The sequence below is a fragment of the Cornus florida genome, unplaced genomic scaffold, assembly GCF_030987335.1.
Source record: "Cornus florida cultivar Cherokee Brave unplaced genomic scaffold, ASM3098733v1 CherokeeBrave_3.0.0_Hap2_Chr06, whole genome shotgun sequence".
Taxonomy (NCBI): domain Eukaryota; kingdom Viridiplantae; phylum Streptophyta; class Magnoliopsida; order Cornales; family Cornaceae; genus Cornus; species Cornus florida.
In genome coordinates, this window is record NW_026775576.1 from 48,946,203 (window position 1) to 48,961,363 (window position 15,161).

At 35.8% G+C, this 15,161-nt stretch overlaps 1 protein-coding gene across 1 annotated transcript in view; it reads right to left on the reverse strand.

Annotated features, from left to right (window-relative positions):
• The window catches only part of LOC132311467 (DDT domain-containing protein PTM), a 28,156-nt gene extending 14,954 nt beyond the window's left edge, over window positions 1–13,202 (reverse strand). Inside the window, exons 1-6 of the mRNA XM_059809372.1 lie at window positions 11,052–13,202; window positions 10,335–10,949; window positions 2,461–2,999; window positions 1,816–2,381; window positions 647–935; window positions 427–551 (exon numbers count right to left, since the gene is read on the reverse strand). Coding sequence (XP_059665355.1) covers window positions 427–551; window positions 647–935; window positions 1,816–2,381; window positions 2,461–2,999; window positions 10,335–10,949; window positions 11,052–12,778 — 3,861 coding nt within the window. The 5' untranslated portion in view covers window positions 12,779–13,202. The remainder of the gene's footprint in view (window positions 1–426; window positions 552–646; window positions 936–1,815; window positions 2,382–2,460; window positions 3,000–10,334; window positions 10,950–11,051) is intronic.
• Window positions 13,203–15,161: the final 1,959 nt, after the last annotated feature.

Consider the following 15,161-nt stretch of genomic DNA (forward strand, 5'->3'; position numbering starts at 1 on the left):
TGGCCCGAGAAATTCAGTAAACATATAAATCGTGACCATTAATTCAATATTTGAAAAATAATGAGTGTTGGAAAGAACTGAGTCAGGTCAATCATAACAAGTGATATCGCATCAATTTCTTGTACCCTCAAAATGGACCCATACTTCGGATCATAATCGACTGTTGGTAATATAAATGAAATTATAACAATCTTTTACTACATTGTACATAATTGAGACATAAAACAACTATTTTGAAAATGCAACTGATTGACAGCCAAGTTCAGAAAGTATAATTTTACTTGGAGTTGGATTTTCAGCCTCAGCCACCTTGGCCTGGCAGGCTATCAGCAAACCAACCCACATGCTAGGTGTGCCAAGCTGGCCAATGCAACAAGCCCACAATTAAAAGTTAGCAGTAAAAGTCACTGAACAGGGGGAACATACCTGGAGAGCAAGCTGCGCCACACTTCTTGATGTCTCAACAGCAGCACGCCAAGCAACATATTTGCTTCTCTTTGCAAATTCTGAATTGTCAGGATATAGTATGCCTGGTATCTTCGTAAATCCAGCTGCAGAATTTAGACTTCAAACAAATTCAGAATGATTATTCAGTTGAAAAAACAAGAAAAAGTAAACAGAAGAAAGAGGAAAAGAACTTGCAGACCTTGTCGGGCAGCCTTGGAAGCTAAGGAGCGAGGCAAAACCTTCGAATTGAACAGCTGACGTGAAAGCCTACCACCCCTCCACCAAAACAAAATCAATCCAGAGGTAGCATTTGAAGAAGGATTAGAATCCATACTCGAAAACCTAGCCCGTTTTTTACCAATCCCGTGTTTAGCAGACAAGCGTAGTGAACTGGTCACAACATGAGAAGCAGAACCCATTGTAGCGACAGAATCCACATGTTTTAGCCACTCTGGCGAAAGTGCAAGAGGACGCAAATTTGACTCTAACTGCAGCACACCCATCAACAATGTCAATTTACACAAAAAGTAATTGAGTGAGAACACAGATTACTTGTTGGGAAAAAAAAAAAAACACACACACACACACACAAAAAAAAAAGTAATTGAGTGAGAACACAGATAACTTGTTGAAAATTGCAACAAATAAGATGACACTTAAGAAATTCAAGATGAAGCAAATTCAGAAAAGACCAAATTGGAAAAAATAATTCCCTTGCTATGAGGCCACTTTCAACCATGCAAAACTCGGTTCTATTTCCAAGTCGACTTTTACAGTCTTACATTATGTTTCAAAAACATTAGTGTGCTGCTATTTTAGTTTTACTTTTACTTTTAGCATTCTGCTATTTTAATTTTACTTTTAATTTCTATGAATGAATGAACCAAAGGTAGTAGTTGCCCATGGATTTTGTTTTAATAGTATGGCAACGCTAGCCTTTATCATCTTACAAGATTTGCTGCAATTGTTGTCACTCCAAACCAATATCCAGTGAACTAAAAATATTTATTTGCGAATGAGGGTTGTTAACAGCTGAAACTTTGCATAACAGAAAACTGACCGATAATACATATCCAGTATCTATACATGTATCGATATATTAAGAAATATTCTACTCCTACAATACTTTTTGTAAATATAACCTTGGTTACATTGTGCCGTCTACACATTGTAACTAGGATGGTTGCACTTAAGGTATTTAGTATAGAATTGAGTTCCAGATGAGCTCATCAGGCTATAGTTTAAATTGGGTCAGATCTCCAGATAATGCCCTGGATCCCGTCCCGCCAACCTAATCCTATATACTGAGTTACAACCCAATTTTGCAGCAACTACAATATTACAAGTAAAAATTTTGAATATTCTCACCGTGAGCAACAGATTTTTCACTGAGGTAACATCTGATGCTTTCAGAACACTTTTATGCAAAAGCTTGGAATAATGTGGATTTAGCCATGGGCCCAGAAGAAGCCCGTGCAAACGATATTCAGTGCAGAGAATATGGCACATAACATCAATGAGATGGCCTTTCCTATTCCTTTTTGAAGGAAGACCAACCAGCTCACTTGTAAAACCATCCAAAGCAGGACCAGCATCAATCATGTTGAACAAGCAATCCCTATCATCGTCAGGAAACTTGCAAGAGAAGCACCACCCACATTTTTCTTTCCTGGCATCAACATGTAGGTTCTGAATGTTTGACCACTGAAACTTGGAATAGTTCTTCAATATGGCCTTCAGCTGTACTGAAATTATTTCCTCAACCGATCCTGTAGAGTCTTTCATGACCTTGTCCGATGATTTATGTGTTAACTCTTCTGCAACTGAAGAGGCTGTTTGAGCAAAACTATAATAATTTGCATAAATAATTTCACACTGCCCCTGTGAGGCATCCCCTTTTCTTGTCTTCATGCTAGGTGATGTACTGCCACAATCTGCAGATTGGATATTCATTCCTTGTTCAACGTTTAAATTGTAGATGTAAAAAATAGTTTGAAACAGAGAGGATTTTACCTGGAATCTTGGAATCAATTGATATCCCAGCAGAGGATTTCGAACGATCTGGCCCAGTTTTCTGGGAATTCTGAATGCCAGTGATAGCTTGTGAGATTTCGGCTGATCCCTCAGAACTTGTCACTAGATTTTCCATCTTCATGAAATGGTTCACATTCGCTGGCTCAATATTAACCAACTCTGAGACCTCGCAGCCTGTATTACCAGAATTTTGAGTGATCATAGAGTTTTCTTCTGGTTTTCTTTCATCAATGGTATCATCCTTAACACGGGTTTCTGAAGTTGTCAAAAGCAGATGCAATGCAGCAGGAGCAGCAGGCATTTGTCCCTTCGTAAGAAAATCTGAGCTTGCAGTAATGTTCTGGGAGTCCAAATCACTTTTGCCTCCACTAAAATTAAAAGACAGATCCCATTGCTGGGATATGGCACTTAGTATTGCGCTGTAATGTAAGTCCGATGACTTTAGTGCTTCAGTAACAACTGTCAAATCACTTCGGTGGTAATAACTATATGAGGATTCAGTGTCACACGAATCTGCCCTGTGGATTCATTACACCAAACAAAAAAGTTTAATAACAGATTTTATGTCAAAGATGAAAGAAAGAAAGAAAGAAAGAAGGATGATGATCAAGAATAAAAGGATAAGTTCATCAGGAAAAAAAAAAAAAAAAAAAAGGATCTCTTCTGTAAAAATTAAAGAGCTTCGATTTTCAGGACTCCAATGAATGTTCTTCAAATGTGAAATTTAATAGCTAAATCAAACAAAAGAAATGTGAAAAGAAGTGAGCCAGAGGTTTCCAAATACTTCTAAGCTTCAAAAAAATTGTAACAACAATTACTTCACAGAGGTTTCATAATTTGACAAGCCACACAACATACCATCTAGGCAATACAACTTAACATCACAAATAAATGTTGGTAAAACTCAGTACAAAATGAAGTGGTCTCAATTTCAAACAAAACACGAGTTACGGGGGGAGTCCCCGGGTCTATGTGTACCACAAACATGGTTTAATGAACCAGTCTTCACAATGGAATTTAATAAGCCCCGACTCACGGACACACTATGATCAGAAAAAGTTGCTAAAAACATATACAAAGATTCTGGGGAAAAAATTTAAGCAGAAACTGAAAAGATGAAATGAGTAAAAGGCACTCTTAATTAAGTTTAAAATATTGAGTTAATTGCAAGGCTATCAAGTTAGACAGAAGGAAAACTAAGACTTTAGGTAATAGAGATATAAATATTCAATAGTACCAATATTGAGATTATATTTAACAATAAAAAAATAGACTAAACATCATCTTCTTCTTTACAGAAAAAGTGTCTTTCCTCCATCCATTACTCAATCAACACATGCCAAGTTTCAAAATGAAAAGAAACGCTGACAGTAAATTTTTGGTTTTCACACAAAATATAATAACAATTTTTTATGTGTTGCTTCAAATAGATTTAAAATGATAGGTGTGAGTTTAGTATCAACTGGTATGTATTTGTCTTCACAACATCAAGGTATCACTTGATATTCGGGAAAATTCATCAAAGACACCTTTTTTTCTCACTTAATTTGAGTATGGGGATCTGAATACACATCTAAGCCTATGGATACCAATATCTAGCAAGCACTATAACTGAATTTCAACTATCAACTGATACTTCTTACAATAATCGCATTACTGCCCTAGCTAAAACCCACACATTTAACTGCAAAAGGCATCTGTTCAACCCAAAACTACAACCTTTAGTATATCTTAACAAATGATCTCATATGGTTTTAATTGGTTTATAGAAAGCCTATGAAAGGGTACGCACATAGTTCTTAAAGGCGCACGTAGGCTCCAAAAAAGTCACAGGCTCGTCAAAGCTCAGCTAGAGTGTCTTAACCTAATACAGGCCAGGCTCCTTCAGTCAGGCTCACAAAAAGCCCTCAGGCTCACGCCTTTTATTTCTAATGATTTATTCATATCATTTTTCTTGTTTGTAAAATAACAACTAAATTAGAACTTCTATATCATATCATGATCATATTTAATGGATCATATTTTTCAACGTTATAAAATATCTGACAATAACCATAAATTTATGGTTCATTAACATTAATTGCATTTAGTGCTTGATTGTGAATATTTATGATAATATAAATTTATGGTTCACTACTTACATTAATTGCATTTAATGCTTGATTATGAATATTTATGATAATATATTCCTATTGTGACCTCCCACTTCGCCTGGGGAGAGAAGTAGTTGGCACTTATATATATGGACCTCCTAACTATGTAGGTGCATTTTGAAAACCATGATCACAAAGAGTGTGCAAAGCGGACAATATCTACACAGCGGGGTGGGTTGTGACGGAGATCAGAGCCAATCTCCAGCCGGAAATGGGGGGATCGTGCACAAACCCATGAGGGTCATGCCAACAAAAACGTTGGGTCCCAATAGGGGGTGATTGTGACATCCCGCATCACCTGGAGGGGGAGAGGTGATCCGCACTTATATATGTGAACACCTCCTAACTGTGTAGACACATTTTAAAAACCATGAGCACAGAGAGTGTGCAAAGCAAACAATATCTACATAGCAGGGTGGGTCGCGACAAGTTTTACATAATTATACTTTTTAATTGTTTAAGATATATAATCGCATTGAATTTGGTTAATACATATAAATATGATATGTTTTATGAGCATTAATTTACTTAATCCTCTTAGTTGATATATCAAAAATCCTATTTTTAAAGAATTTTTTATTATTTGTATCTCATATTTTGAATTGTTCTTATTGTACATTGATTTTATTAAATTCATATGCAAATAGAAAAAGTATATGAATGTTGTTTAAGTTAATTTATTGAATTGATATGTTGAAAACATTCCTTATTTTGATATTGACAAGTATGTGTTGCATATTTTAAATATATTAAATACACTTATAACTAATATGCATTATGATCACGCACGCGCCATACTTCAATAAGGCTCGCGCCTTGCACCTAGGCTCCAGAAGACGGTGAAGACTTTCAGCGCCATGAGTCTTTAAGAACTATGGGTATGTAGAAATCTCACATGGAGAGTTTTAGAAAAGAAGGGGGCTCACAAATGGATATGCTGACATAATAAAGAATGTATGTGGGAGAAACAAGTGAATTTTTTAAAACTGCAACCTTCAAGGGTCAGCATTAAGCCCATATCTTTTTCTCTTAGTTATGAATTAAATGACAAGACACATTCAGAGAAAGATTCCACAATATATGTTATTTGCTTATGATAATGTTTAGTTGATGAAGCTAGAGAAGGAGTAAATGCTAAATTGGAGGTTTGGATAGATAGGAACAAAACTGAATATATGGAATATAACTTTAGCAAATTTAGAAATACAAACAGGGATGGAATTATAATTGAGGATCAAGAGGAACGAAAAAAGAAACATGTACATGTGTTGTTTCAATACAATTGCTTGCTTGCCAAAAAGAGAAAGTTAACACTTCCATTAGTTGGCTCAATTATTCCTATTGAAGGAGAAGTTGGAGATGATTTTAATCATAGAATAAAGGCAGGATGGGTTAACCCAACTCCCTCACCCCCGACACGCGCAAATTCAACCACCACTGGTGACCTACTTCAATCAGGCGAACCCCCAAAATTCACCCACAACTGGAACTGACAAAACCATGACAACACCACTATTATATAATCATCAAATCCCAACAACCACCACTAATACCGTCACCATAAAATTAAAAAAATAATAAAAAAAATTAAATTAAACAACGATTGCTATCATCTTTGGATCAAAATCCATCACCAAACCCAATAATAAAAAATAAAAAATAAAAAACCCCAAAATAACGATTATAAATTTCCAAAAAAAAAAAATTCTACTTTCTTTCTAGTTAATCTACTACGACTCCCAACTACATCCTAGAACCCCTCTCTCATACACAGTCTCAATTGATATATAAAAATCAAATTGAATCTCCATCCACCACCTCCTTTTAGAGGTGGTAAGAACATTAAAGGTCCAAGTAAATGAAACTTCTCACAGTACAAGAACTATCTTTACCAACCCTCCACACATCACCCCTCTATTTTCTCTCTCCAACCTAAACCTCCGTCCCTTCCATCAATAATGATTGTCAGACCACACACCCACCACCACCTCCATATACTGCCAGTATGCCACTTCCCCATCACTACCTGGAGCTAAAACCCACATCATCCACACACTGACAACCACTTTCATATGGTGAACCACCACTTCCATTACTCTCAACAATTGAAACCCATTCCCATTGCCACCAAACCTGAAACATAAAATATCCTCCTCTAACCAACACAATCCAAAGCCCAAACCAGTAAAATCTACCATCATCCAACATGTTCAAACTTGTCAAAAGAAACAATAACCAATCTTCATTTAGGAACCCCATAAGCCTCTCTTCTCTTGAGACTCAAATATGCACACATAAAAGCACCTGTGAGATCAATAAAATCCCTAGTCACCATCCAAGAGGTTCCTGATATTTGGGTTTATCATGGATAAAGCCAACAGCAAGACACTGTCACTGACGGAGAAGCCAGTGATGATGATGAGTCGTGTGCATATATATACCATGTATATATAGAGAGAGAAGGTATATGTGTATTCTATATATGTACTACAGATGTAAACATAAACACCTGTACATTATTGAAGCTTTCCATATGCTTTCTTCTTATTTGTCAATTAGCATGCAATGACTCTTCTGCCTTTAGTTGATAGAATTCACTGGCAGAAGAGTGCATTTTTAAAATATATCACCACCATGTCAAATATTGGAAAAACTCATGGATGGTAAAAGAAACATTGACTAAAAAAATCTAGAAAACCCGAAATAGCAGATAAAAATGAGAGGGCATAAATATCCCCCAGTTTATGAAGCTTTTTGCATTCATATAACAAAATTTATGAGGGCTCCGGCGAAGATGATATTGACCAACTGCCATGGGAAAGGGCAGATTGAAATCATGAACTCCAAAGGTGATGACATTTTCAATAGGACCTAGATTCACAAGGAAGCAACCATTAGAATTAAACAAAATTCCTCCACCAATTATGGTTTGAAGATGCAGAAGCGGTGTAACAGACGCAAAGCCATATCGGGCGTAATGTAACAGAATCGGTTATTGAGGTTTTGACATTTTATCAATCTTACACACTATCAGATGTGCTGACTCGGCTAAGTCTCTAAAAATTCAAAAGAGACTGTGTTGATTCCCTACAAGCTCAATCGAGTCTCGTGTGATACCAATTCTCACCAATATATCAGTGCGTATCAGACTCAGCCAAGTCAGTTACAACTCAGCTGATTTAGTCATGATTTAGCTGATGACTTGACCAACTTGCTGAGACTCATCTAATAATAAGCTGAACTTGTTATGATCTTTGTGTAATTTCACCAAATTACCCAAATATCTTCTGACATTACTGGAGAATAAAAATAAATAGTTCAATTATTAAAAACCTAAAAGTTGAAAGAATAAACAAAATCTAACAGAGAGTCTCCTCTCTTCTCTCTCCCACATCTTCCTCTTGTAGATGAGTCACCTCCAGAATTCTTTTCAAATCAATGTCAACATCAATAGCTCCATCTAGTATTCATACTCTTAGTCGGGGCAAAACCATCATAATCATTACTAAATTTCACTCGACTTGACATCCCAATAATTAATATACCATTTAATCATCAACGCAGATAAAAAAAAATAAATAAATAAAAATAAGCTATAATTCAGTTATTCATGGTGAGAGCGAGAATTTTAGAGATAGAGTGCTGCAGTGGCCATGGCAACAATGATAAAAGGGTTTACTGTTTTAACAAAGAAGGTGAAAGAATATTCTTTTTTTTCTTTTTTCTTTTCCTTTTTTTTTTTTTTTTTAATAAGTAAGAAGGTGGAAGAAGATTCACCGAACCAAAATAGCAGTTTGTCAATACGGAAAGGTTAAAATTTGCAGATTGGTGCTGAAGCCACTCTTAGAGAGTAGATGCTCGCAAGAAACAGGAGTTTGGCACCTATCCTAGAAGAATCGTGGGAAATTTACATAGCACCCATTCAATTTCTTGGTACATCAATTTGTTCCAATCAATTTAAGATAACCAACAGACCACATAAATACTCTGGAATACAGAACCACCTTTACCTTTACAGTTGAAAATTGGAAATTCCTTCTCCAATCAAATGCCTTATATAGGGGCCAAGAAATCACAATTCCAAACCAACTTCCCCCTATCCACCAAAAACAAGGATATCGCCCTCCGAGAAGGTGGAAATTTGCCATAAAGTGAACCACATAATGCTTGCCAAATCAAACCGCCTATACAAAACCAAGAAATTTAAAGGGAACGCAGGGATAAGATTAAAATTCCCAAGGTCAAAATCAAACAACCATACCATGCGAGAGAGATTTTTAGAGTCTCCTATTTTTAGGCATGTCAACTATGTGCACCTTACCGAGGGCAACCAAGGGCCTAAGCTTTCAGCCTCAAACTCATTCCTTTACCCTGGCTAGACTTCAACATGCAAAAGAAGCTATACTCTCTCTTGTTTAGCACCTTCAAGGCTTCACCTTCAGTAGACTCTAATCAAACTCTTCCAGAACATCCTCATTCCCTCTTTACCTCCTCTTCAAACATTATCAATAGAGAAATATAATTGCTGCAGGAGTTTCCATTTTTCCAGATAAAACCAAACGATATTGACCAATCAATTTTTAGATTACTTTGGAAGCAACAAAAAGCTCTTGCCACTAGCACTATCAAAAAATTTATTGTAGAAAACAAACTCAAATTGCATATACCACAAATCAATTCCTACTAAAATTCCATCACCAAAATCCAAAACCTGCCTCTTTCAAGAAAATATGTTATAATTTAAAAGGATCTAAGGTTCTCATTGTCGTCCAACAATTCAACTAGAACAAGTATACAGATCTAATCATTCATTACGTAGAGTATCAAAAAGTTGTCTGAAAAAGATGGCCACGTACCTATGGTTATTCGACTCATCCAAATTTCTTCCCAATCCAAAAAATCACCAAAAACAGAGGAGAGGGGAATCGTTTTACCCAACAAGTTTAATGCATTAATAACTATATAGAAAAGAATTCCAGCTATGACATACAAGAACCATGTGCTGTGAGCTCTACTTCAAGCATAAAAGTAATACCTGTACTTTGGTAATTGTAGAAAGAAAAGTTTATTATGATTTCCGGATAATTCTTTTTCTTTTTTTGATAAGTAAAGATTGTATAAAGAAGCGTTCAAAAGGGGAACGCATCCCTCAGAAAATACACAAGACCTAATAGGGCATCTAAACTCTCAGAGAGTCCGGAAAATTCTTGACTTTAAGTTATGTAAACCCATTCTCTAGCCTAACTCCAGCTCTCTCTCTCAATCTACGCCCTAGTTACTTACAAAAACATGTGAAGGAGATCATATGAGTGAATTCCCATGATAAAGAATGCAAAGGATAGAAGAACACAAACTATGCACAAAATAAGGTTAGGCAATTCAAAATAATAACTGAAAACATCATATTTTGTTTATTCTTTTCAGTCTCCATTGATTTGTTAAACAACTTATCCACATACAATACATGCTCTATATGATTTTTTAACACAGTGCATGGTTACTAGCAACAATGATACGAAGCAGATTGTGATAACCATTTAAATTCGCAATTGGCCTAGGCCTATCATAATTTTTGAAAATTAATCATGCCCTATTCTAACATTTTTAACACACATATAATCAATAATGATTTAAATAATCAATAAAAATATAAATGAAGTTTATTAAACTTTGTAAACATTATTCAAAGGGAAAACTTACACTAAAAGGTAACCGCAACTATAATAATATAGCCGGCCATGAGGATCTATTCCCAATAGCTCTGCTCCTCGAAGTGACTTTCCCAGTTTCATCCCGGGCTTATCTTTGCCAATCATGCATTCAGGGCAATACCAATCACCCTCTGGCAAGAGACCACTGGCAACTCCCACACACTTTGAATGATAGGCTGCCGGACAACCATCACAGCATATTAAGCTCCCATCCATCTTGCAAAGACAGCATTCATCACTGTTCCAGTCTGTGGTTTCATCAATCACCTCATCAGTCAAGCAAGAACCACCTGAAACATCCATATGGGTCCTCCTTTTCTTAGAAGTCTCAATCTTCATATTCCAATCCGAATCCGTACTTAGCTCAGTAGTCATTGTTCTTCTATTAAGCTCCGACCTTATTGCTTCCACTTCAATCACGTCGTCACAGAGACACCGGAGAATCTCAATCTTTACCCATACTGGCTGTTTGTAGTAGTCAATCTCAAATAGCTTCAAGTGACATAGCTCAAAACCAGGTTTCAATCCAGAACCATGCATTAGCAAGTACTCAACCATAAAGATGGGCCACGTGATCAAGTCCAGAAAATCCCAGTTAAGATTCCTAAATGAAAATTTTAAATAAAAAATACATTAAGTGCAACTTAAGGGAAGTTGAAATAACAAAAAATGGATTGATCTTGTGGGGGAGGGGATAATAGAATACCTGAGGCAATTGGAGGCAGATTGGGAACTTTCATCAGAAAGAGACTCTAAATGCTTCCTCAAAGTTTGCAAAAGAGAAACGTTAATAGAATCAAATAATAAATTAGGAGCCTTGCACTTTAGTGCTGCTACAAAATCCTCCAATTCAAAGGGACTCAAAAATAATAAGGTACTAAATGACCGCAAACAAGAGTAAACAGAGAAAACATCGAGTATAGGAACGCCATCCAAATTCAAGTTTTCTGAAGAAGGGGGTAACTGCAGCTTTGGAGAAAGAACACTCGGTTCTTCAGATTCTTCAAGACCTGACACAGTAGATTTTTCCTCCAACGCTGCACCATGTCCAGGACACGAAGATGCATCATTTGCCTGGCATAATGTTGCATCCAAAACATCCTTTTGAGCAGAAATGGTGGCTGTTCCTCTACGAGTGCTTCGTCTCAGCGCTGTTCCTGTTGCAGAGGTCACATTATCTGAAAGTTTCCTTCTTTTACTCCTATTTCTGCCTTTGCATATGCTTCCTGAATCGCCTTGAAAAACATGATCTACTGGAGTGCCAGCATCAGAAAGTCCCCCCTTCACCTGACCTTCAAAAGTCATACTATTCTTGGAATACTCGGGGTCTGTAACTTCAAGAGAAATTCCTTCTACCATTCCCACACATGAATCTCCCAACACATTCGCATGAGAAGCATTTTTACCGTTTATTGGAGTTCCTTCACTGACTTCACAATGAACTCCCTTCTCGGTCCCATTTGTACTGCCAAATCCAAGAACAAATCCTTCTTCCGACTCGATACAAGAATTTCCCAACAAGTTGTCAGTGGAAACGCTTATACCTTTTATTGGAGTTCCTTCACTAACTTCAAGATGAACCTCCTCCAGAGTAGCATTTGTGCTGCCATCTTCCAACTGGGTATCCTTAACAGCTCCACCAATCTCCTTTTGGGTTTCTTCAAGCATGTAAAATGTAGTGTTGTCCTTCATCTGTCCATTGCAGTCAGCATCCGTATTGTTGATCTCTTCATCTAAGCCCAAATTCAAGTCAAAATAATGTTCTTTCTTCTGGGCTTCCACAATAGGAACCCCTGAATCAGCCCCTTTCAAAGTTTCATCGTAATCACCATTTACATCCAAATTCAGATCAAAAGAGGTACTTCTCTTCAAATTCTCTTTATCATTACCATTTAAACTAAACCCATTATTTGAATTCAACTCATCATTCAAATTCAACCCATCATTCAAATTCAACCCATCATTTAAGTTAACACCATCCATATCATAGCTACTACTAGTGTTCAAATTCACACCAACAGAAACAGTTTCTTTCAAATTTTCACCTACCGCGCATTCCTTTTCAAGAATTATTGAAGACCCCTTTTGACTCTCACTATCTTTCCCCCGAACCTCACAAGTCTGCTCTAAACAACTATTGTTCACTAAAGTAGCAGAATTGTTACCTGATTCAGCACGATTTTCGATCCGCCGCCGTTTCTTCGGCTTCCGACCAACCCTCGTCCGCTTCTTGGTGAGGTCGAGAGTTCCAGATTGATCCACCACCATGCCCTCCGAGAGGGCAGCAATTTCAGACAGTTCCAACTCCTCGAAATCGCCGTCTTCGTATAAGATTTCGAATAACCCACTTGATGGGTCGTACGATTTCACGGTTCCTGTGAAAACCCCAAACCCTTTGAACTCTTTCCTCACTGTTCTGCCCACAAACTCCATTTCGAAAACCTAGGGTTTCGAGTAAAAACTATGGGGAATCAGATAATTCGAAACCCCCCGATCTGTGGCAAAAGCCCAGAAGAGAATCTCTTCTCTCTCTCAATAAACAAAAGAAATGTCATTCAAAGAGGAAGGTGTAAAATAATACTCCGTAACTGTAACTTTCTCTATAAATGAAATTTGAGTGCAGATAGAGAGAGAGAGAGAGAAATACAAATACGTGCGCGAAAGGGAGAAAAAAATCTGTAGACTCTAAAAATGCAATTTTTATTTAAGAGCTAGAAGAGGGGGAGAGAAATGAGCTTTCAAAAATCCCAAATATGTATGTAACTCTCTCTCTCTCTACAAATGTTATATAAATATATGTATAGAGAAGAGAGAGAGTGTATAAAATAATGGAGTATCAGTTTCTCACTTTATGGGATGGGCTGGAGAAAAAATCTTGCAGTGTAACGTTTATAGAGTGAAACTTGTAGTGGATATAAGAGGATATATTTGTAGCTTTTGGGCAAATAAAGGTAAAAGAGCGAAGAATGAGAAAGGACTGTTTAGAAGTCTGGTCAATTTATTAGATTTCTTCAACTTGGGTCATTTTGTGGGTGTTTTATTGACAATTATATATATGATTTTTTTTTTTTTTTTTTTTTGACAAATTGCATAAAAAATTTCTTTACTTTAATTTTTGATACAATACCTTTAAAAAAAAGGGTTAAGTGCAAAAAAATTCCTGATATATAGGGTTTGTGCTGAAATAGTCCTTATTTTTCGAAAATATGCATTTCAGTCCACAAAATTCAAAAAATTTACAAATAAGCCCCTCTGATCACTTATTAGTCAAAATTGACTTAAAAAAAAAAGTTCAAATACCCTTGGATTAAGTGCAAAAAAACCCCTCTACTATCGACATAGTGCAAAACAGTCTCTATGTGGTATAAAACCCCCATATACTATCAATTTGATGCAATTACCCCATGTCGCATAAAAAGAAATTAAAACTCTCCCTAATATAAATGAAATAATATTAAAAAAATTTGGCAATGTAAAAAAATTCATGCTAAACAAATATAGAATATAACCACTATTAATTTTCATCTAACCAGACCGAGCCTAAAAATTTCAAAAATTTCAATTAATTTAAGAAGATTAATTTTTATTTTTGAATTTTTTTTCTCACATAAATTTTATACTAATAGTTACAAAATTCAATATTATCCAATTAAGATCATTAACCTTAAAATAAATATATTTAAGATATTCAATAAGTAATGACAACACTATAAAAAATTAATTACTAATGAATTATGAACTAAATTAAAGATATATTAAAAAATATAACTTTATTCATCTCGATTGTTACAGTAAAGTGGATTTTTTTCTTCTTTTTTTTTTTACCCACTGTAAAGTTAAACTAACTGATAATTTTCTAACAAATAATGCATTTGGTTTATACAGTAATTATGATAAATTTCAAGGATAATCACTGATCTTTATTTTTGGAAATTAGAATCACTGTAATTTCAAAATTGCATGCATTTGCTCACTTTACGTTTTCAGGGGACCCAAAAGGGTGCTATGGGTCCTACTTTCTTCAACTCGAGGGTAGTGAAACAACTTTTTCCGTACAAACACTCATCGGCCTAGTCTAATATGGATTTTTAAGAGGAAATTATGGTATACACAAGTTTTTTTAAATGAGGATAAAATGTCATGTCTTTTTTTATTATTTATTTTATGTCAATTTTGATCAAAAAGTGGTCAGAGGACTTATTTGCACCTTTTTTGAATTTTATGGACTAATATGCACTTTTTCAAAAAGTATGAATTATTTCTGCACAAACCCTATATATCAGGGGGGTTTTTTGCACTTAACCTATAAATTTATATTGAGAGGGTATTAATGTTTTTTTATGTGAACAGGGGGTAATTTGTGACGTTTCCGATTTTCGGCACTTTCCATTTTTTCGGAATTTCGTTGAAGTAAGGGTATTTCTGTCTTTTCACGTTTTGCGTGAGGGATTGTGGTTGGGTCCAATTACATTTGGTGCATTTTAATTTATATGATGGTGTGATATTTAAATGGTGATGCATTTTATATGGTGTAAAATTTCAAGTAAAAGATAAAGAGAAAAGAAATAAAAATTCGTCCACTATATCAAAAGTGGTCTAGAGACCACATTTCCAACCTTCACTCTCTCCCCCTGCTGGTTCTCTCTCTCACTCTCTTGTTTTGCTTTTTCTTTTCTTTTCACATTCAATCTTTGAAGCAAGATTACTTCTTCATTATTTGCCGAATTGAGGTGCCGTTTGAGGCAAAACGAAGAGCATGACGAGCTCTACGCATGTGTACCAGAAATTCCAACTTTGACCCTCCCTAGGGACTTCG